This window comes from Bactrocera dorsalis, chromosome 1 (assembly GCF_023373825.1).
Source record: "Bactrocera dorsalis isolate Fly_Bdor chromosome 1, ASM2337382v1, whole genome shotgun sequence".
Classification (NCBI taxonomy): domain Eukaryota; kingdom Metazoa; phylum Arthropoda; class Insecta; order Diptera; family Tephritidae; genus Bactrocera; species Bactrocera dorsalis.
In genome coordinates, this window is record NC_064303.1 from 67,878,054 (window position 1) to 67,900,797 (window position 22,744).

At 34.4% G+C, this 22,744-nt stretch overlaps 1 protein-coding gene across 4 annotated transcripts in view; it reads left to right on the top strand.

The window, feature by feature from the left end:
- Positions 1-22,744, top strand: part of LOC105224904 (LINE-1 retrotransposable element ORF2 protein) — an 82,316-nt gene that overhangs the window by 22,635 nt on the left and 36,937 nt on the right. For all 4 annotated transcript variants that reach the window (XM_049462617.1, XM_049462618.1, XM_049462615.1 and 1 more), the window contains exon 3: positions 9,607-10,141. In XM_049462617.1, coding sequence (XP_049318574.1) covers positions 9,607-10,141 — 535 coding nt within the window. The remainder of the gene's footprint in view (positions 1-9,606; positions 10,142-22,744) is intronic.

The following is a 22,744-nucleotide window of genomic DNA, read 5'->3' on the forward strand; positions in this document are numbered from 1 at the left end:
TGTTGACGCGGCTATAATCGCGTAAGCGGTGTCTACGCCAGTAAAGAAGAAGAGTTAATGACCGATTGCTTTGAATGTAGGCAACAACGTCTCTTTATCCTTGCCCCAAATGCTGCTGGCTATCGTTTTGAGAATCTTGCTGCGGCCCTGTACTTTGGCGGTCTTATAAGAACTGAAGGCGCACAGACTGTGAAATATCACACCTAAAATTTTAGGGTTATAGACAGTCGAATTTTGTCGCCATTGATTACAATATTTAGAACAAGTATGTACTCCTAACTCCAGTTAGTGAATATGGCCGCTTTGGATTTAATGGGGGAGAGTGAGAAGAGTCGATTCCATTGCCGGACGTCATGATCGTGCAATCATCAGTGTACGAGGTGATAGAAATTCCCTCTGGTGGTTGAGGGAGTTTCCTGTTTAATTCTTCCCATTTAGAGTTTTAACCTCGAAACAATGCGGATTATTGTCAACCGCCCATGTAGTTCATAGTCCACCTTTCCAGATCTGAAAGGAGCGTAGACTTTTCGATGTCCTCAAGTTGTGTGATTGACTGTGTCAAAGGCTTTTGACAAGTCCAATGCTACGGGAATTGTTCTCTCGCGGGGTGGTTTTCAGTTTAGATCATTAACTATCTCAACATTTTTGACGAAAAATGCTGTGGTGGTGCTTTGTGCTTTGCGGAAGTCATGCTGGTCGTTTGCAAGACTCAGATGGTGAGTGAAAGTCGGATTTAGCAAAGCCTCAAGTTTCTTCACTACTGAGTTGTCGAACGATAAGACTCCCCTTTGTTGGCGGGTTTACCAGGTTTTCCAAGTTTATGTAGTGGGACCACTCTTCCGATTTTACACACAACGGGTATTTAAAAGGTGGTCAACGACAGGTTGCTTAGCTTAGATGCTTTAGCATCAGCATGTTAATCCCATCAGCCCCAATGGATTAGAAAGGCTAACACATCGTTTTACTTTGTCTACCGAGGGGTGCAGTATAAATTGCCGGCTAATAGCTCGCGCACTACTTCGGCTCGGAAGAAGCATGGCCATTGAATTGAATTTCAACTTGGTCATCAAGTCTCTTCGAATTAGACAAAGCTTTGACAGTAGTCCAAAGCTTAATTACGCCGGTGTAGAGGTTGCAAGACTTCAGGTCTTCATTCCATTTTGTCCGCTTGTGTTCATTTACCAGTTGCTGAACCTCTAAATTGAGATTTATTTTTAGGAGATCGGCATAATGTAAGGTGTCGCCCTTATTAGTTAAAACAGTTGCTTCGGCTTGAAATCAGGGCGGAGTTTCGCGATTCTTCCAACTGGGATGAAACGCGCGTCCGTAGGAATGGATAATGCATTGAAGGTGCTCTCGGGAAGTTCTGTAAAGCTGACCCAGACAGAAAAAAAGTCGGGAGGTGTTTCGATCGAGATAATTATGGGCAGATAGTATGATCAGAGAGTTAACATAGGCCTCAAAGTTATGCTATTTATCGGACCACCGCTAGCAATGGTAATATAGTGCGAGCAGGTGCCCATAATTCTGGTGGGGGCTTCGTCATTCATTGTGCAGAAAGTCGAATCGTCTACATATATAGCCAGCTCCATACCCGAACCAAAGGTTGTGATGCGCGTTTAACTACCAAGCGTCAAAGGCTTTTGATAAGTCCAACGCTACTATATGGGCGTTTATGACGCTAATTGCTGTTGTGGTGCGGTGCGTTTTGGGGAAGCCCAGTGCCGTCTTAGCCTCGAGGCAAATAAGGCAAGTGCCTATGGGCCCATCGGTACTTAGGGGCCCACTAAAAAAATTAGAACAACAAATTTGTACTTGTTGAAAGACAATGTAAAAAAAAATTATATGTATGATCGCGACGCAGCGTAAATAAAAAGAACAAAAAAAATTACTCAAAATTATTTATTTGCTTATGCGAGCCACTTGAAAAGCACGCTTAAACAACAACAATTTCTAAGAAAAGCAACCGGCGTCAAAGCAAAATTTTTTTTTTCAGCAATTAAAATATTTTTCAAGGGTAGGCTTCAGCAGAAGCACATCATGTCGGCGCCACTGATTAACCGTTATGTCAATCAGACAAAATTATATACGAGCAGACAAAAAATATAAGAATATTTGCTTCTGCTGAAGACAATTTACAACAGTGGTCGGCAAAATTTCATTTCCAAGCCCATGGGTTTGCAGCAGTCGACGCTCTGCTGACACACATGTTCCATAAACAACTTCGCGCAACGCACGATGATGTGTGTTCGGCTATTGCTAGTACTGCAAACAATGTACTACAAACATGAACACAAATACAAGCACAAAAGCAGCAAAAACGCATACATGCTACAAAGCCCTCAGTAGCGTTTGCGTGCCTCTGATTAACAGTAACATATATGTTACGATCAATAATGAACATTTGTGCAAACAAAAAACTGTTAAATTCTTTCTTTCTGTTATTTTTATAGCATTGCAGCAACGCGTTTTGCGAGAAGCATTTGAGAAGCATTTTTTCTATTTAAAATTTAAATTCACTTGTGCAAATGCTCTTAAGCTGTGAAGTGCTTTAAATAATTAATAATATTAGTAATAAAGGGTGATTTTTTAAGAGCTTGATAACTTTTTTTTAAAAAAAAACGCATAAAATTTGCAAAATCTCATCGGTTCTTTATTTGAAACGTTAGATTGGTTCATGACATTTACTTTTTGAAGATAATTTCATTTAAATGTTGACCGCGGCTGCGTCTTAGGTGGTCCATTCGGAAAGTCCAATTTTGGGCAACTTTTTCGAGCATTTCGGCCGGAATAGCCCGAATTTCTTCGGAAATGTTGTCTTCCAAAGCTGGAATAGTTGCTGGCTTATTTCTGTAGACTTTAGACTTGACGTAGCCCCACAAAAAATAGTCTAAAGGCGTTAAATCGCATGATCTTGGTGGCCAACTTACGGGTCCATTTCTTGAGATGAATTGTTGTCCGAAGTTTTCCCTCAAAATGGCCATAGAATCGCGAGCTGTGTGGCATGTAGCGCCATCTTGTTGAAACCACATGTCAACCAAGTTCAGTTCTTCCATTTTTGGCAACAAAAAGTTTGTTAGCATCGAACGATAGCGATCGCCATTCACCGTAACGTTGCGTCCAACAGCATCTTTGAAAAAATACGGTCCAATGATTCCACCAGCGTACAAACCACACCAAACAGTGCATTTTTCGGGATGCATGGGCAGTTCTTGAACGGCTTCTGGTTGCTCTTCACCCCAAATGCGGCAATTTTGCTTATTTACGTAGCCATTCAACCAGAAATGAGCCTCATCGCTGAACAAAATTTGTCCGAAAAAAAAAAAAAAACCGAACACTGATTTTGGTAATAAAATTCAATGATTTGCAAGCGTTGCTCGTTAGTAAGTCTATTCATGATGAAATGTCAAAGCATACTGAGCATCTTTCTCTTTGACACCATGTCTGAAATCCCACGTGATCTGTCAAATACTAATGCATGAAAATCCTAACCTCAAAAAAATCACCCGTTATAAAGAATTCATTCATAACCGGAATTTTCTCAATATATTGTTTTGCGTAACAAAAAGGTATGTACCTATTCAAATTATTATTTTTATTCATTATTTATTTTTTTTTATTTAAGGCAAATAATATGTCTGACAAAAAACATGAAAGTTGAGCACAAAAACGTAAAAAACGAGAAGAAAACGCTGCTATGCTCAATGAGCAATTGAAAAAAACACCAAAACTATTCCAACATGGTTTTACTCGCAAATCTGAGAATCAATCTCAGCATCCCACCACAACAATATCTACTTTAGAGTCAGAACCGAGAACTGTACAGTGTATAGAACAGATTGGCGAAAAACAAGATGAAAGAAATTTTAAAGGTGCAGAAGAGAAAAATGAGGATGCGGTCTTAGATTGCATAACCGAATGTAATTTAGCAATGGAAAAAGAAATGGAATACCAGAGCGATATTGGTTTATGGAAAAATATCACCAACGAAGTACAAGAATTTTGGTGTACTAGGGATTCAAAAGAATGTCAACATTTTGAAAGTAGCTTTTCTGCTTCATTACGACATTATGGCAACGGTGAAAATCGAAATCTTACCAGTTCTATTTTTTTTCTTAACCATATAAGTTGGTGCAAAATTAAAAGAGAGTGGCTAATGTATTCTCCATCTAATGGGAATGTTTACTGTTTAGCATGTGTTCTCTTTGGCGTTTCTCAAAAACAATCACAATTTTAAAATGGATTTTCCGATTGGAAGAATGCTGCGCAACGAATTCAAATGCACGAGAAAAGTGAAGCATCGAACATGTGTGCAGACATTGATACGCAGGCGCAGTACTCTTGGACGGATTGATTCCTCTTTGGAGATTCAATTCAACAAAGAAAGAGAATATTGGGTAAATGTATGTCATCGGATTGTGTCAGTCATAAAATTTATTTCATCTCGTGGATTAGCATTTCGTGGGCAGAATGAAATATTTGGTTCACAACATAATGGTAACTATTTGGGTATTTTAGAACTATTGGCGCAATATGATCCCTTCCTCAGTTCACACTTATCTAAATATGAAAATCAAGGAAAGGGGAAAAATTCATATTTATCTGCAACCATTTGTGAAGAAATTATTGAAATAATGGGCGACAGAGTTGTGAATGATATAGTGAAGGATGTTATTGACGCCAAGTATTTCTCCTTAAGTGTTGATTCAACGCTAGACATAACACAGACTTTAGTTTTAAGGTATGTTTCGAATTTAAGCGGAGAAGTAATGGAACGTTTTTTAACATTCATTCCAATTGAAAGCCACACGGGGGAAGACATGGCTAACATAATTTTAAATAAATTAAAAAAAATTAATATCGACATAAAACATTTGAGGGGACAATCAATGCATCAAATATGTCGGGTTGTTATAATGGGCTTCAAGCGCATATTAAAAAAAATAATCCGCTCGCACATTACGCTTCGTGTGCTGCACACTCATTAAACCTAGTTGGAGTACATGCTGTAGAAAGCTGCGTTGGAGCAATCTCATTTTTCGGATTCATGCAAACACTTTACAACTTCTTCTCGCGGTCAACTTATCGTTGGGGGACTTTGCTTAAATGTCTATCAGAAGATGCTAAAACTAAATCTGGTTCATCATTTGTTCTGAAAAAGCCTTCTGACACAAGGTGGTGTGCTAGAGCTGATGCCACTAAAGCTTTATCAAATGGATATGAGGGCATACAGCAAGCTTTACATGACCTAATAAACAACGTTAGTCAGAAACCAGAAGTTATTCACTAAGCTAAGTGCCTATTAAAGGATTTAAATAAAAAAGAAAACGTTGTAATGTCTGTAGTTTGGAGTGTCATTCTAGCGCGGACTAATGCTGTTAGTATATCTTTACAAAACAAACAAATTGAATTAATTTCTGCAGTCAATCTTTTAAAATCGCTGTTAGACTTTTTGATCGCAGAAAGAGAAAATTTTGATTACTACCTTACTAAAGCCAATGAGATTATTGATACTGAATGGACTGATGAAAACCAACGCAATAGGAAACGAAAAAAAAAATGCTATGAAGGAAATGCAGAAGATGTTGTGTTTAGAAGACAAGATAAATTTAAAATAGAGAAGTATTTGCCAATATTTGATAGGCTTTGTGCAGAGTTGAAAAACGCCTTGAAGCATACTCAGAAATACAAAACTTATTTGGATTCCTAACAACGTTTTTAATAAAATCTGATGAAGAATTGAGGAATGATTGTGAAAAGTTTAGAAAGTGTTATTTCGAAGACATTGAATGTGACTTCGCTGAAGAAATGATACATTTTAAATATTTTATACTGACATTAAACTATTTAGAATCTAATCTTAGAGTCTTAAAAAAATAATTGTTGATAATATGTCACAATCTTCATTTCCTAATGTCATGACAGCCTTGAAAATATATAGATGTCTGATGATAACAAATGCTACGGGTGAACGTAGCTTTTCAAAATTAAAATTAGTTAAGAACTGTCTACGTTCATCAATGACTTAGAATCGCTTAAATAGTCTAGCTGTCATGGCAATAGAAAATGATGTATTAGAAAAAATAGACTTTGAAGATGTTTTAAAAATTTTCACTACCATGAAACTTCGAAAAGTGAATTTATAAAGTAAGCTATTCTACTATGTATGTAACTCGAATGTCAAGAAAAAATTATTTTTATGAATTAATAAAATACTAAGTTTAATGCAAAAATGTAAAAACTTTTTTTGAATGTCTTTCTTTATTAACTGTTTATTAAAAAAAAAAAAATTAAAAAAAATCACAGGGGGTCCAAGATAACTTTTGCCTTAGGGCCTTCACATGGCTTAAGACGGCCCAGGGGAAGCCGTGCTGGAGTTCGGCTCGGCTCTGACGGTGAATAAATGTCGGGTGTAGCAAGGCTTCAACTACTGCTGAAAGAAGGTTTATAGTTGTAACGGGTGATTTTTTTGAGGTTAGGATTTTCATGCATTAGTATTTGACAGATCACGTGGGATTTCAGACATGGTGTCAAAGAGAAAGATGCTCAGTATGCTTTGACATTTCATCATGAATAGACTTACTAACGAGCAACGCTTGCAAATCATTGAATTTTATTACCAAAATCAGTGTTCGGTTCGAAATGTGTTTCGCGCGTGTTTTGTTCAGCGATGAGGCTCATTTCTGGTTGAATGGCTACGTAAATAAGCAAAATTGCCGCATTTGGGGTGAAGAGCAACCAGAAGCCGTTCAAGAACTGCCCATGCATCCCGAAAAATGCACTGTTTGGTGTGGTTTGTACGCTGGTGGAATCATTGGACCGTATTTTTTCAAAGATGCTGTTGGACGCAACGTTACGGTGAATGGCGATCGCTATCGTTCGATGCTAACAAACTTTTTGTTGCCAAAAATGGAAGAGTCTAAAGTCTACAGAAATAAGACAGCAACTATTCCAGCTTTGGAAGACAACATTTCCGAAGAAATTCGGGCTATTCCGGCCGAAATGCTCGAAAAAGTTGCCCAAAATTGGACTTTCCGAATGGACCACCTAAGACGCAGCCGCGGTCAACATTTAAATGAAATTATCTTCAAAAAGTAAATGTCATGAACCAATCTAACGTTTCAAATAAAGAACCGATGAGATTTTGCAAATTTTATGCGTTTTTTTTTTAAAAAAAGTTATCAAGCTCTTAAAAAATCACCCTTTATTACCATAAGGCTCTCCTAGCAGCAGGCTTTCCAGTTTTCAACAGTGGGACCATCTTTCCAGTTGTGTGAAGGTTGGTCAGTTATAAAAAGACTAAAGATTTCGAGACGGTTATTGTAGTATCTCTTCGGGTTGGATAAGTATTTGACAGTAGTTTAAAGCTTGAGGTGCTTCACCCATTTCGTTCGCTTATATTGATCTACCTGGAGTAAGGGATCGCGCTTATTTGCTAAGACTACTACCTCAGCTGCAAAATTTTATCATAGTTCTTAAATTTTACCATTGGGGTGAAGCGAGCAAATGCATGAGCGATCACCTTTCGGAATCAAAGTTCGCCAATGAATCCATCCGGGTCAACTCCGGTATTGTAGAACCGACTGTTGTGGGAATTAACAAAAACGCAAATGAATCGTAACGTTAGGCTTCTTCGGACACGAAATGTCCTCACTATAGGGGTTGGTTTTACTGTCAAAGATTTCTGTGTCAAATGTCGTATCAAAATAATCATTAGAGTTTAGTATACACTTATGTCTTTGAAGTATATAAAATGCATTCAACGATTTTTACGGAATTATTTAACAAAGTGCTGAAGTGCGGAATCAAATGTCTGGTGTCGAAGTGTTCAGAATGTTGAAAAAGGCCTTCGGTGATAATTGTTTGTCGCGAGCAAATGTTTTTGATTGGTACAAATTATTTAGCTATGGTCGGGAACGCGTTAACGACGAAGCACGTCCAGGACGGCCATCAAGTTCAACTGATGGTCAATAAGTTAATAAAGAAAGGTGCTTGAAAATTTACGATTAACAATAAGAGATCTTACTGGCATCGTTGGAATATTGGAATGATGAGTGAAAACCATCTTGAAAGATCATTTGGGCCTAAGAAAAGTGAAAACAAGGTTATTTCCAAAATCGGTAAATTTTTTTCGAAAACAGGTCGCTTTAACGTTTGTGAAACAATGCTTAAGATGTCAAGAAACGTATTATTACTGGTGATGAATCTTTGATCTATGCTTACGATTCGGAAACAGACGTTCAGTCGGCCGATTATTGTGACAAAGATGGATCGATGCCGAAAAAACAACGCTAAAGATCAATGTTAGGTTGACAGTTTTCTTCGACTATCGAGGTGTGGTGCACAACGAATTCCTTCCGAATGGCTGAGCAAGGTATGCAATTTGAGTATTATGCTTCGTTTGCGCGAAGATGTTCTTAGTTATTGGTCGACAACTCTTGGTTTTTTTCACCAGTCGCATACTGCGTTGACTCTTCGTGAATTTCTAACCAATACCATGCTGCAACCGTATTCGCCTGAATTAGAACCATGTGTCTGAAGGAAATAACCTTTGAACAACTGTTTCGAGAATTGGAAAAAACGTTGGCACAAGTTTATTAGGACCAAGTTGGATTGTTTTAGAGGGAACGACATAGATTTAGAAGAATAAATTAGGAATTTTAAAATTATAAGCAAAGTCTTACTATTATTTGCTCATAGTAGTAGCTCATACATATATAAACATTCATATAAATTTATGGTTGTTTTTGCACAAAATCCATATCAACGAAATTGGCGATATCAATTAAAATTCATTCAATTACCTTCATCGATTAGAAAGTAGTGGGTATGGTCCACTGCTACGAGCTATCTCTTGTGCCGTAGAAAATTTATAGCTAGGTACTTCTTCTTCTTCTATATTTGCATAGACACCGCTTACGTGGTTATAGCCGAGTTTACAACAGCTTTCTTCCTTTTCGCTGTTTGGCGCCAATTGGAGATTCCAAGTGTAGCCAGTTCCTTCCCCACCTGGTCCTTCCAGCGGAGTGGTGGTCTTTCTCTGTTTCCCCCGGCAGGTACTGCGTTGAATACTATCAGAGCTGCAGTGTTTTCATCTATTCGTATGGCGTATCCGTTGTCTTTTAATTCGCTGAACTATTTATGTCAATGTCGTCGTACATCTCGTACAGCTGATTGTTCTATCGAATGCGGTACTTGCCGTTATCAACCCTTAATCTTCCGCGAAACCTTTCTCTGTTGACTTTGAGGTTGGTGTTAATACTGGTTCCAAAATAGACGAAATTATCTACGACTTCAAAGATATAACTGTCAAAAGTAACGTGGGGGCCAAGTCGCGAGTGCAACGACTGTATGTTTGATGACAGGAGATATTTCATCTTGCCCTCATTCACTACCAGACTCATTTGCTTCGCTTCTTTATCCAGTCTGGAGAAAGCAGAACTAACAGGGCGGATGTTGAGACCAATGATAAGTACTATTTTATATTATTTCTATCCACCATCATTCATTAACATTATTTTCCATAACGCGGGTAAAGTCTGGGCTGTCAACTCAAAATTTATTCTATATGCAACATTTTCAGTTGTCTATTTTCATGTTTTTCAGAAAAGACAGTTCCTCGAATCAGCTTTAAATACTATGACTACAGATGTCATGAAAGAGTTTCAGAATGCAATATCCATTTTAGACGACCAAGAATCAACAGTTACTGACAAAGTTAATGCTTTGAATATAATCAGGGAGAGTATTGACGACATAGACTTTGCAAATAGTTTCGTGAAAGCTGGCGGCTCTGCATATTTAATTCAAAACCTAAATCACACAGATTGTGAAATAATAAGTTTAGCTGCCTACATAATTGCAGAAATGTCACAAAATAACCCAGTATGTCAAAAGCATTTTGTTGATGCAAAAACAATTCCAGCACTTATAAGATATTTAAATCAATCGGATGAAGCTGCAACCAGTAGTTTACATGCAATATCATCTTTATTACAAAATTTCGAACCTGGCCTAGTGGAGTTTGTGAACGTAGATGGGATACAAATTTTATTAACCTGTTTGAATGTAAACAATGCAAAAATGTTTGTAAGAGTTTGTTTCTTAATCGGAAAATTAGCAGAACGACAAGATTTGCGAGGTAAGTTTTTTTGTGTGAAAATGTTTTAGATTGATTTTCTGTGTATTGGTTAGATTTACGTATACTTTAGATTAGAAACAAAGTTTCTTTTTTATAGCCTAATACCCGAGACAGACATGTAGTAACAATACCATAGTAAAAGTATCATGATATTCTGTTTACTACGTTGGCGACACACATGGCAATGTAGTAAACTCAAAAACTAACTTGGTTTTATAGGCATTAAATATTTCAAAAAATTGTAAAAAATAAATATCTTGTTGTGTGTTATGGAGAAAATAAGTTCAAATATACTTAAAATACTCTAAAGTTAATCAATTTTCATCGCAAAAAAGCGTTTTGGTTAAAGTTTCTCTAAAATCCCCACATAAAATGAGGCTGTTCAAATATCATTGAACATGCTTACTTATCAGCAAAGCCGAAATTCTACTAAATAGAAATATCTATTTATATATTAATATACATACATACATACATATGTATATACATAATGCATTTACATGCAATGCACATCTACGAGTAATAATAATAAAAATGCATGGGACACAAATCTTAAATATACAGCAGAGATAACATTAAACACACACACACACATGCAATAAATTGTACACTTGAAATCAACCCCATGTCAAGCAGCAATAAAAAATATGCTGCAATACATAAAAACATACACACTACAAATATATTTAGTTATTTAAGATAGTTTTAAAAATTGTATAAAAGCAAGAAAAATACAAAATAAAAATCAGAATGACTATATTCTCCCTCGAGCTAAGACGTTTCATTTCCGCCCACCAGTGGTAAGGAATGAGAAGTTCTTTTTTAAGGCCGATGTTTGACAACACAAATCAAACATTTTTGGTTCTTCGAGCCGGATTTAGTGCTCGGCCAAAATTAAAAGTCCTGAATTTGCAAAACAGGCAATATACAAAAAAGCCCTGTTCAAAATACAGGCAAATTAAAATAAAAATAAAAATTGTAAGACGGGTGTATATTCTCGCATATTGACTAAATAAAAATAATAATAGTAAGACGGGTGTATATTCCCGCATATTGCTTAAATAAAAATATTTGTAACACGGGTGTATATTCCCGCTTAAAACTGATCGCATAAGCCGTTTTAGCAGAGACTAAACGCAGTGATCTAACTGCTATCCAAGAGATATTCAGCGGCTGTGAGTCGAGGAATTAAAACATTTATTTCTATTATTTATATTTATTTCTAAGAGTATGTAACTCTTACTTTATTGAGCCGATGAATATGACTCGCTTTGTTGAATCAATGAATATGACTAACTTAGTTTACAAAAATTCTTAATCTTAAATACAAAATTGCTAGTAAAGACAGAAAGCGAAATACAATTAAAATTCCAAAGAATTCTTATCAGCAAAATCAATAAGTGCAACGCCTCTTAAGAATGTCGATCGTAAAGACATACTTGAAGCAAAGCGGAAATGCACTTAAAATTCTTTAGAATTTTGGTTACAAATAATTATCAATGCAATTTTGACTATTTTATAAACAAATGAATAAAATTAAAGAGTTCGATGCCTCTTATGCACAATTAAGTGGAAAACAATAAAAGAACTTAGCTTATTTTAATTTATGTACTAATGACGTAAGTATGTTTAAGTGTACATGTATGTATGTATGTAAACAGACATACATGTATGTTTATATTAATATTTTGTGTGATGGTGAAGTGGATATCATAACTTATGTGTTAATGACGTAAGTATGTTTAAGTGTACATGTATGTATGTATGTAAACAGACATACATGTATGTTTATATTAATATTTTGTGTGATGGTGAAGTGGATATCATAACTCCCCCACCGTTAGCCTGAGGCTCCGACGAAGAGATTACATAAGTTCTGTTATTGTTTTTTATACAGATTATAATAATAGTACAGATAAAAGTAATTAGAATTCCTATATTACTCCCAGTGTTTATTATAGTATTTCTAGAAAGATTATGTTTTACAGCCTTTATTGTTTCGTTAAAATGTATTTCGTTAAGATTTAAATTCGGGAGTGATATATTATTTTCTTTAACTCTTAATGCTAGTTTGTTTAGGATAAACATTTCTTTTACATTTATTTTATAGTTTTCATAGATTTTTAAATTAGTTTCTACAAAGCAATTTTCATATTTTATCAAAAATGTTTTTAAATTTTCAAATATTCGTGGTTTTTTACAATTGGTAATAATTTTATCATGGTAATTTTTAAATATAAGTAAGCCTGGATAAATTTCTTTTTCTTCTTGGTTTTTCATTGTAGTCATATTACAATTAGGTTCTAAATTTTTTACAATGTTTGTTAAGCAGTTATCATTTATTTTTGTTAATTTCTTATATTCTAAAGCGTTCGGTTCATATATTATTTTTATATATTAAAACAGTATTTTCGTTTAAAACTACAGTTTTATTTTGGATGTTTGGTAGTGGTTCAAATACAACTTCAGCGAATGTTTCATTTAAAAATTTTGGGATGCTCAATGTCAAAACTACTAACTTTTCTTTATATGTAACGGATACTTATGTGTGTAGGTAAGATTCTGTTTTGTTAATAAAATTGAATTCTTCAGTTGTCAATAAGTCTGATGGAATTATTCCTAGTTTTGAATTAAAAATGACGTGTCCTATTTCATTTACGTGGTCTATCAACAAGTTGATTTCATTATTAATCTGAAAAATGTTTTCGAGAAAATTTGTTTCGTCTTCTAAATTGAGAATTTTGTTTTGGATTTCGGTTTTAAACTTATTTATATATTTTTGAATAGTTTTCTGTTGTTTGTTAATATGGTTTGTGATATTTAATATTTTGTTCTCTATGGAACTCCCCAGATAATTCATTTCGTTTAGGGCGGTCATTGTTTCAGTCTTACTTTTTTCTAGAGTTTGAATTTTGTCCATAATTTCTTTTTCGTCATCACTATCCATTGTCCCTACTACAAATTTAAGTCCTTTCCCTATTGCGTTTATTAGTCCTCGTTTCTGTCTAAAATTAGGAATTAAGTTTTTAATTTTTGTCCTACATATGTCCATGCTTTTGTTAACGCTTCCTAATAGAGGAGTAACATTTGTATATGTGTCCGAAAGTCTATGTATATTGTCTTGTAAAATATTTACTGTTTCAAAGTATTGAGTAGTGTTAATAATATGTATTACTCTTAGGTAGTTTTCAATAATTTCCGTATCCTTCAGTTTAATTGGTATATAACCGTGGTTGTCTGTCAAGTCTTCAACTTCTAAGTATTGTGCTCCTGTGTCGAGTAGCACTGATGCGTAAAGTAATATAAGAAAAATCATCTGAAAAGGTGGTATATTAGGAGTTTTGAGGTATTACGTTATTTAAATTTTGAAATTTTTTATTTCTTTTAATGTGTGATTTGTAATATTTATGTCCTCGATCTGTTATAACGTGTTCATTATCTAATCCAGTGACGGTTATTTTTCGAAATTTAGAATGGTTTTTACCTCCTCTTTCATCCTTTAAATAAACAGGGCCTGTCTGAATTTCTACATTTTCGCGTGTTTTATTGAGTTTATTAATAGCCTTTTCTTTATTCTTTAGTATTAGTTCTCTAATTATTTGATATTCGCTTGGGTCTATATTTCCATTTCTAAAATTAATTGGTTTCTTTCCTGTACTTGAATGGATTGTATTGTTATAAAACATAATTATTTTATATATTTTTTCTTCTGTATTTTCTGTATCTTTATTAGGATCATGTTTTAGAATTCTAATATGTTCATTTATAGTGTTGTGTAACCTCTCTACATCTGAGTTAGATGTATGATTATTATTTGACGTGTAATGTATCTCAATTTCTTGTTCTCTAAGAAATTCCAATAGAGGTAGAGCTTTAAAACCTAGTTCATTATCTACAACCAATTTCTTTATATTTCCTACTGTTTACAAATACTGCGTTAGGGCTAATTTAAATTCTATCCAAGATCTATTTTTTATTTTAATTGCCTGTGCAAATTTCGAGAATTTGTCGATAAACGTTAAAAATAGTGTTTTCTGTAAACTATAAAAAACATCTACGTGAATAATTTCTCCAGGTTTCTCAGGAGTTTCAGTTATTTTATATTCTTGTTTGATTGGACGCCTGTCATATTTTTCCTTGTTACAAATATCGCAGTTATTTATATATTGGGTTATTCGTATTCTTAGTTGGGGGTGATAGATTATTGTTTTCAATTCTGCAAAGTTTTCATTTATTCCTCTGTGATTATTTCGTTTGTGTTCTTTTTCAATTTTTTCTGTTAACTGATTTTCATCTGCGATATCTTCTAGTAGCTTTTTACATCTAATGATTTTGAATTGCCTATTTTCGTTAAAATATTTCTTGACTGTTTCATTGAAAATATTAAATAAAGATTCATCTGTAATTAATATGGCATTAGTCTTATTAGGATTAAAATGGTTTTTTATTATGGTGATAAGTGTTTGTTCGTCGAATATTTTTGCAGTTATTGTTTTTCTTTTATTTTTAAAAATATTTTCGTTTTTTATTTTTAGTGATCCCGATACAGTTTTATTAAGAATTATTTGCCGTCGATAGAAATTTATTGGGTAATTAGTTTCTAAAATGGTGTTTTCATTCTGAGTCATCTCGACTGTTTCATCCATTTCAGTATTTTGGGTTTCTTCATTAATATTTATTTCAACTCTTGATAATGCATCTGCATTACCATTTAAAACTCCTTTTTTATATTTTATTTCATAATCATATTCTTGTAGACGATGTCTCCATCGGACCAGTTTAGAATTCGGTTCTATAATAGAAAATAGCCACGTTAAGGGTCTATGATCCGTTTCTATCAGAAATCGCCTGCCGAACAAATATGGTCTCAATTGTTGAGTAGCCCATACAATTGCTAGTAATTCTTTTTCTATAGTACTATAGTTTTGCTCATGATCATTAAGTGTTCTACTAGCAAAACAAATAGGATGTCCATCTTGGGACAACACTGCTCCCACTGCGAAGTTGCTTGCATCCGTTTGCAAAACAAACTTTTTATTGAAGTCTGGATACGCCAAGACAGGAGAATTAGTTAATAATTTTTTAGAGTATCAAAACTTTCTTTATAATCAGGATCCTTAACATCGATTTTAGCGTCTTTCTTTAAATACTTTGTGATTGGTCGTGCAATTTTCGAGTAGTCTTTAATAAATTTGCGATAATATCCTGCGAGACCTAAGAATTGTTTAATTTGTTTTTGGGTTGTTGGTAATGAAAATTTTTGTACGCATAAAATTTTATCTGGGTTTGGTTTTATTCCTGATTCAGTTACTATATGTCCTAAAAAACTAGTTTCTCTTTTCAAAAATTCGCTTTTATCTAACTGGATTTTTAAATTTACTTCTTTCAAACGATTAAATACTTTTGTTATAGATTCCAAATGTTCTTGAAGTGAGGTTGAAAATATTATTATGTCATCGAGGTATACGAGACAAATTTTATTAATAAAATCACCTAGGACATTATTCATCAGCCTTTGAAAAGTGGCTGGTGCTGTTTTTAGTCCGAACGGCATACGAAGGAACTCGTAGTGGCCGCCTTCTACGCTAAATGCGGTTTTTGGAATATCTTTTTCATTTATTTCAATCTGATGGAAGCCTTTAGCAAGATCAAGGGTCGTAAAATATTGACACCTTCCCAATTTCTCCAAAATTTCGTCGATGTTGGGAATGGGATATTTATCATCAATGGTGATTTCGTTTAGCTTACGATAGTCAACCACCAGTCTCCACTTTTTCTTTTTGCTTGCATCCAGTTTTTTCGGTACAATCCATACTGGAGCTGAATATGGTGAATGGCTGGGTCTGATTATCCCGGCATTCAACATTTCTTTAATTTGTCTACCCACTTCTTCCTTATGAATGTATGGGTATCGATAAGTTTTTGTATTAATTGGAATGTTATTCACAGTCCTTATTTCATGCTTTATTGCATTGGTAAAAGTTAAATCGCTATTTTCTGAATAAAATATTTTTTTAAATTTGTTTATTAACTGTAATATCTTTTCTTTTTCTTCGGAATTGAGGTGTTCAACTCTTATTTGTTCCGAAATTGGAAGTTGTTGGGTTTCCTCTCCTACATTATATTTGCAAAAATTTTTTGTATTAGCGTTTTCAATTTTAAGAGGTGAAAATTTTATTATTTGTGGAGTGTCTCCACTAAAATTTATTGTAGCGTTAATTTTAAAGTTATCTGCTTCATATATGCCTTCTAATATTTCTAGACTTTTATCGTTTGAAAATTCTTGGTTTTTATACACTAATCCTTCTTTGCACTCTACTGGTAATTCAACTTGATATATTCCTGGTTTTCCTAAATGATGTTCCACTTGTTGATCTCCATATATTAAAGGTATTTTATTTTCACCTATAATGATTACGTCGTCGTTTAAATTTATTATTGCTCCTAATGGCTTTAAAATATTATTTCCTATCAATCCATCGTAAAAATCATGGAAGTTACAAATAAAAAATTCAATTGATACGTCCTTACTACCTAGTTCTTCAAAAAGAGGGATACGAACCTTTTTATTTATTTTGATTATATGTTGTAGAGTTTTAATAGTTATTTCATTCGTTGGTATATTCCATTTTGGGTGGCATATGCCTGGATTAATAATTGAATGTGAAGCTCCTGTATCAATTAAAAATTTTAAGTAGCCTAATTTAGATTTTATTGTTATATGTGGTAATTTTCCCGTGAGGCTGGAAATTGAAAATTTTCGTATGTTGGTTGTTTTTGGAAAATATTTACGTCCATAGGTTCTGGTTGATTATTTTGCTGGTGACTTACATTGGGTGTATTATAAGAACTATAAGAGTTTCTTTGTTGGTTTGAGTTATTGTTAGGCCTATATTGAAAATTTTGTCTAGAATAATTTTCTTGCGAATTATAATTAGGTTTATATTGGGTATTTTGTCTATTATAATTATTAGAATTAAAATTATGTCTGTTTTGAAAATTTGAATTTGGTCTTTGTGAATTAGAATTAATTCTGTTATCATTTTTGTAGTTTTGTTTATTAAAATTTCTATTTCGTGGCTCTTCTTCGATTTGTTTGGTCTTGTTGCCATTATATGCGTAGCCTGCTTGGAAAAGAATTTCCATTGCTTCCTCCAGCGTGTCTGGATTTCTACAAGTCAAAATAGTTTTCATTGGTTCGGGAATTTTTCCTTTAAAAATGTTAAGTGCTGATTTCATATTATTTCTGGCTATTTCGGATGTGCCAGTATTTTCTCCCATTATTAGATTGGTTTTATTATTTAATCTCCGTAGCTTATCTTTTATTTCGTTATAAAATTCTGTCGTGTTTGTTCTGAATACTACTGCTCTCATATTATCATAAAGTTCTTCTACGCTCAATTTTTCTCCAAAATTATTTATAAGGACATTCTTAATGTCCGCCCACGACTGTACATGAAAATTTATTTCTATTATTTCCCTAGCTCTACCTTGTAACCTACTTTTTATTATATCAGAGAAGAGAAGTTGGGACATTTGGTCATATCGCGTTAGTAAGGGGTGTATTCTATCTATCAGAGTAGTAAAGTTGTAAAGGTCATGTCGTTGTCCGTTAAATTCAGGTAATGTTTTGAGGTATTTGATAGGGTCAAGGGTAATAGAAGGTGCTTGGGTCATGATTAAAAAATAAAATGAATTTATATATGTAACACTTTGAATTTCAGTTTGCAATTTTGCTTAGTAATCTTAATGGTTCTCTCTCTTTTTTTTTTTTGTTATTCAAATGATTTTTTTTTTTGTAACAATAACTTTGTAAAACGTATACTTATAATATATATGCAAATAACTTACTTTACACAGGATTCTTCGTAAATGTTGTCTTCTTCTTGTAGGAACTCACTTTATATAGGATTCTTCGTAAATGTTGTCTTCTTCTTGTAGGAACTCACTTTATATAGGATTCTTCGTAAATGTTGTCTTCTTCTTGTAGGAACTCACTTTATATAGGATTCTTCGTAAATGTTGTCTTTTTATACAGGATTCTTCGATGTTTTTATTTTTTTTAATTGTTGGTTTGTTCACTACCTTAATTTTTTAAGGATAGTATATTTCACTACCTTAATTCTTTAAGGATTTTAGTAAAAATTTATTTGGTACGCGTTAATTATTAAAATAAAGAAAAGTCCTTGATTCTTCAAAGAAACTTTTCCGCGTATCCCATCCTCGTCGCCAATTAAAACATTTATTTCTATTATTTATATTTATTTCTAAGAGTATGTAACTCTTACTTTATTAAGTGTACATGTATGTATGTATGTAAACAGACATACATGTATGTTTATATTAATATTTTGTGTGATGGTGAAGTGGATATCATAACTTATGTGTTAATGACGTAAGTATGTTTAAGTGTACATGTATGTATGCTTGTAAACAGACATACATGTATGTTTATATTAATATTTTGTGTGATGGTGAAGTGGATATCATAACTTCGAGGCACAGCAAGGTCAACAAGGCGATCAAATCAATATATCTCCAACGATTTCTTTGGAGAACAACAAGCAGTTAATTAATAAATAGGAAAAGTGTTGCGGAAAAACTCTCAAAATGGGAAGCCTGAAGCCCAAGCGGATTTTTCCGAAAAGGTGTTGTACACGTCCAACACTTTTCCAACAAAATCATCAAGTAAAACAAAAATTGAAGAAGTTGAAGCTAAACACCAAGATTTAGATCGAAAAACTTCCTTATTCATGAGGAAAGTGGAAAACCTTAAAAGAAAAATGGAAGATCTAAGCATGGAATTAATGATCGACAACGATCAAATAAAAGGCTTAGACTGTTTATTTACTGACATTCAAAATCTAAAAAGCAAATTAGTTTTTAATGTTGAAATCGAAGACATATTCGAAAAAATATATGACGAATACTACGAAGAGCTTAAACATTTAAAGAAAAAGTTACAAAAAGAAGAAAGAAGAGCCTAAAATTTCTTATCGCCCTAACTTTAAAGAAAGAAAAATAATAAAAATTCCAACATTTTATGGCGATACTAAGGAATGGGCCAAATTTTACAACGTGTTCAAAGTTATGGTACATGACAACGAGCAGATGAAGAACATAGAGAAAATACTGCGTCTTCGTCAATGCTTAAAAGGCGAAGCTGCACGAGTAATACAGCATTTCTAAATTTCGTCAAAAAATTATGAAGCAGCATGGAGTCTACTTAAGAAAAAGTATGACAATCAGCCAATTCTGTTCATCATACCAAAATTATCTACAGCTGCGACGAAACTAACTAATGCAGTACAAATGATTGAAGACTAAAAACTTATAAAAATTCCACTACTCCCTCTTTCTTCTGTTGAGGAAAAAACAGCAGAAGTAATAGAGGAAAATACAAAGGAAAATGAAGTTGAAGAAGAATCAATTGAAGAACTATGCAAACCTTCAAAAACTGAAGAAAAACTTATAAGAGTTCGACTACTCTCTCTATCTCGGTTGCTCGGAGCAACCAGCTGCATCTCGTAGGAAGTATCGCTGTCGGCCGGATTATTTAGATAGCTATGATGACAATGAGTTCATCAAGAGGTTTCGATTATCCAAACCAACTTTTCGCTTCGCTTTAAATAAAATTTGTAACGCTTTGGAGCATTTTACAAAAAAGTGAGTTAGTACACAACAATATCAACTTAAAAAAGATTCTAAACTATTGGGATTATTTGTTCAAGGTACTATTATATATCACCAAAAACGAAACTAATGATAGCACTCAGATTCTATGCTAGCGGAAGTTTCCTAATAACAGTAGGAGATTTTTGTGGGGTAAGCGTATCTACGTCAAGTCGAGCAGTAAAAGAAGTGTCTTTGGCTCTGGCCGCTTTATACAAGGACTTCATTAAACTTCCCACTGATCCCACTCAGACGGTGGCAGGGTTTTTCCAAATCGCTAAATTGGAGCTATTGATTGTACTCACATCCGAATACAATCACCCGGCGGTGGCAATGCAGAGATTTTTCGAAATAGAAAAGGATACTTCTCGCTAAACGTTCAAGCAATGTGCAACGCAAATTTGATGTTGTTGGATTTGGTCGTAAGGTGGCCTGGTTCTGCACACGATTACAATATTTTTCGCAATAGCCGTCTGAAGTTTTGTATGGAGGAAGGCCATTTCAGTAATTATTTCATCCTTGGTGACAGTGGCTACAAGCAAACTAATTACATGATGACTCCATTAATAAGTCCATCAAATGCACCGGAAAGACTTTATAATGAGTCGCAAATTCGCACGCGCAATGCAATTGAGAGATGCTTTGGCGTATGGAAAAGACGATTTCCTGTATTGTCGATGGGACTGCGAACATCAATGAACACCATAATGGCTATTATAGTGGCATGTGGTGTCCTGCACAATATCGCAATACTATCAAAAGACCCACTTCCTCCGATGGATGAACTGATTATACCGGAAATTCCAGAAGATGCTGACGAAAATAATTCCATCGAGATAAATTCTAACTCTGTTGCAAGAAACCGACTAATACAAGACTATTTTGCTCGGTGAGTGAATATTTTGAAATAGTCACGCATTCCTCTAATATAATACGTTTTTGGATGTACATGTGTTTATGTTTGCGTTTCAGATTATAAAAGAATCATACAAAAGGAAAGATATACCAGCTAAATGGAGTCCTAACCATATATGTGCATAGAAGTATATTACCAATTTCTATTTTTAAATAAAAAGTCATTCAATTTAAAGTATTATTAAATGCACGTATTTATTAAAAACAAGAGTACCGCAACTGCTTAAGGTGCATTCTTATTTGAATCTAATTTGTGTTTTTTTTTAAGATTTCTAATTGCATTAGCTCATTTTTCAATTTAAGAGCAATTAATTCTTGCTCATGTTTTTCCTGAGCCCGGGTATTTTCATCTGCATAAAACTGTTGTTGTAAAACTGTCAACTTTATTTTTTCTTCCTCCAGATTTCTCTTGCGGGTGCCAGGACGGTCAATCAAAAGTTTGGACGATTTTTTACTTCTCAGTGCGTTAGGTGTCCAAGAAGACCACTGTTCTTCTTCGTGATCAACGTTCTTCACATTTTCCTATGAAATTAAAAATTAAATTTGTATATACAGCTGGGGTCACATAATTTACACTATATGAATACCTCAAAAATACAAATAGTGTAAATTAGGTGACCTGAGCTGTATATGTTCATACGTATGTATAATTGTATATTCATAAACATTAAAATACATATATACTTGCCTGGTTGAGCTCGTCGGCATCAGTTATATCCTCAGTGTGGACAATGAATTTTTCCCTTTCCGGAGTACTAGTATCAACTATAATGAAAAACATTTATTTTGAAAACATTAATATTTAAGAGAATGCAGTGTATTTTGGCACGTAGCTAGTGCCAACAGTTTTGCTAGTGCCACTGTATCGCCAGTATAATAAGTTTTGCAAGTGCCGCTGTATCACAGGTGTGTTCCACTAGTGCCCATGTATCATCAGTGCAGTCGAAGACCTTCGGCAGCGCTTCAAAACAATTACTGGACACGATCCAACTCCGAATATGGGGAAAGGACCCTTGTTAGACAGGAACAACTGTGGAAACTCCCAAACTGTTGATACTTTCAGAACTGGCACTGGTGGTACATGGGCACTAGCGAAACTGAAACTCGTAATGCAGCGACACTTTCTAAACTGTTTACACTGGCGATAAAGTGGCACTGACAAAACTGTTGGCACTAGCTACGTGCCAAAAGACACTCAATTTAGAAAATATGAAACAACGAAATTACTTACTTGCATCACCATCAAAGGTATTTTCCAATCCAGTAGCCGACTCCCCCAAAATAGCAGCAACTTTTTGCGTTACCCTGCTGCTACTTTCTACAGCAGCCGAACCGCCACCTGTCCGATAACGCTCTGATTTCTCGGTTGCCATTTCTGCCTTGGACTTTCGTTTCAGGCTTTCGAACTTATCCCGTAGAGTCCTCCACTCTCGATTAGTCCCAATCCTAGCTGTGAAACACTCCGCCAACTTTTTCCAGGTCTCTCCTTCTGTTTCCATGTGACAGCATCGGATCTTTTATTCTCCAGAATATGTCGTTGTTCATCCACCAACTCCACTAATGCATCCTCTTCTTGGGGAGTGAAGTTCTTTCCTCTTTTTCTTTTTAGCAGTGGACTTTCCATAATAACTTTTTAATTAACAGCTGATTTTGTTTACGTTTTGCTTGCATGACATTGCCAACATGCCAATTTTATAGGCAATGGTTGGATTTTAATTTAGGCCTTGCCATAATTTCGAAATAACAAATATATTTTTACAGGCAAGATGAGAAAACGAAATAACTTAAATCGCGCTTTTAAGTGAGGAACAATTTATCCTCCCAGTTAGTAAAGGGAACTTTATTGCTTACATAAGAAAACGGCCCTAAACCACATAAAAGAAATGGCTAACAGTACTGAGCGCGGCGACAGCGGTGAGGGCGCCATAAATAATGTAATTGCGCTGAATATAAACGAGGTCACGACCGAAGCTGAGTTGATGGCTACTGGCAGTGACGAAAATGCCATCACTGGTA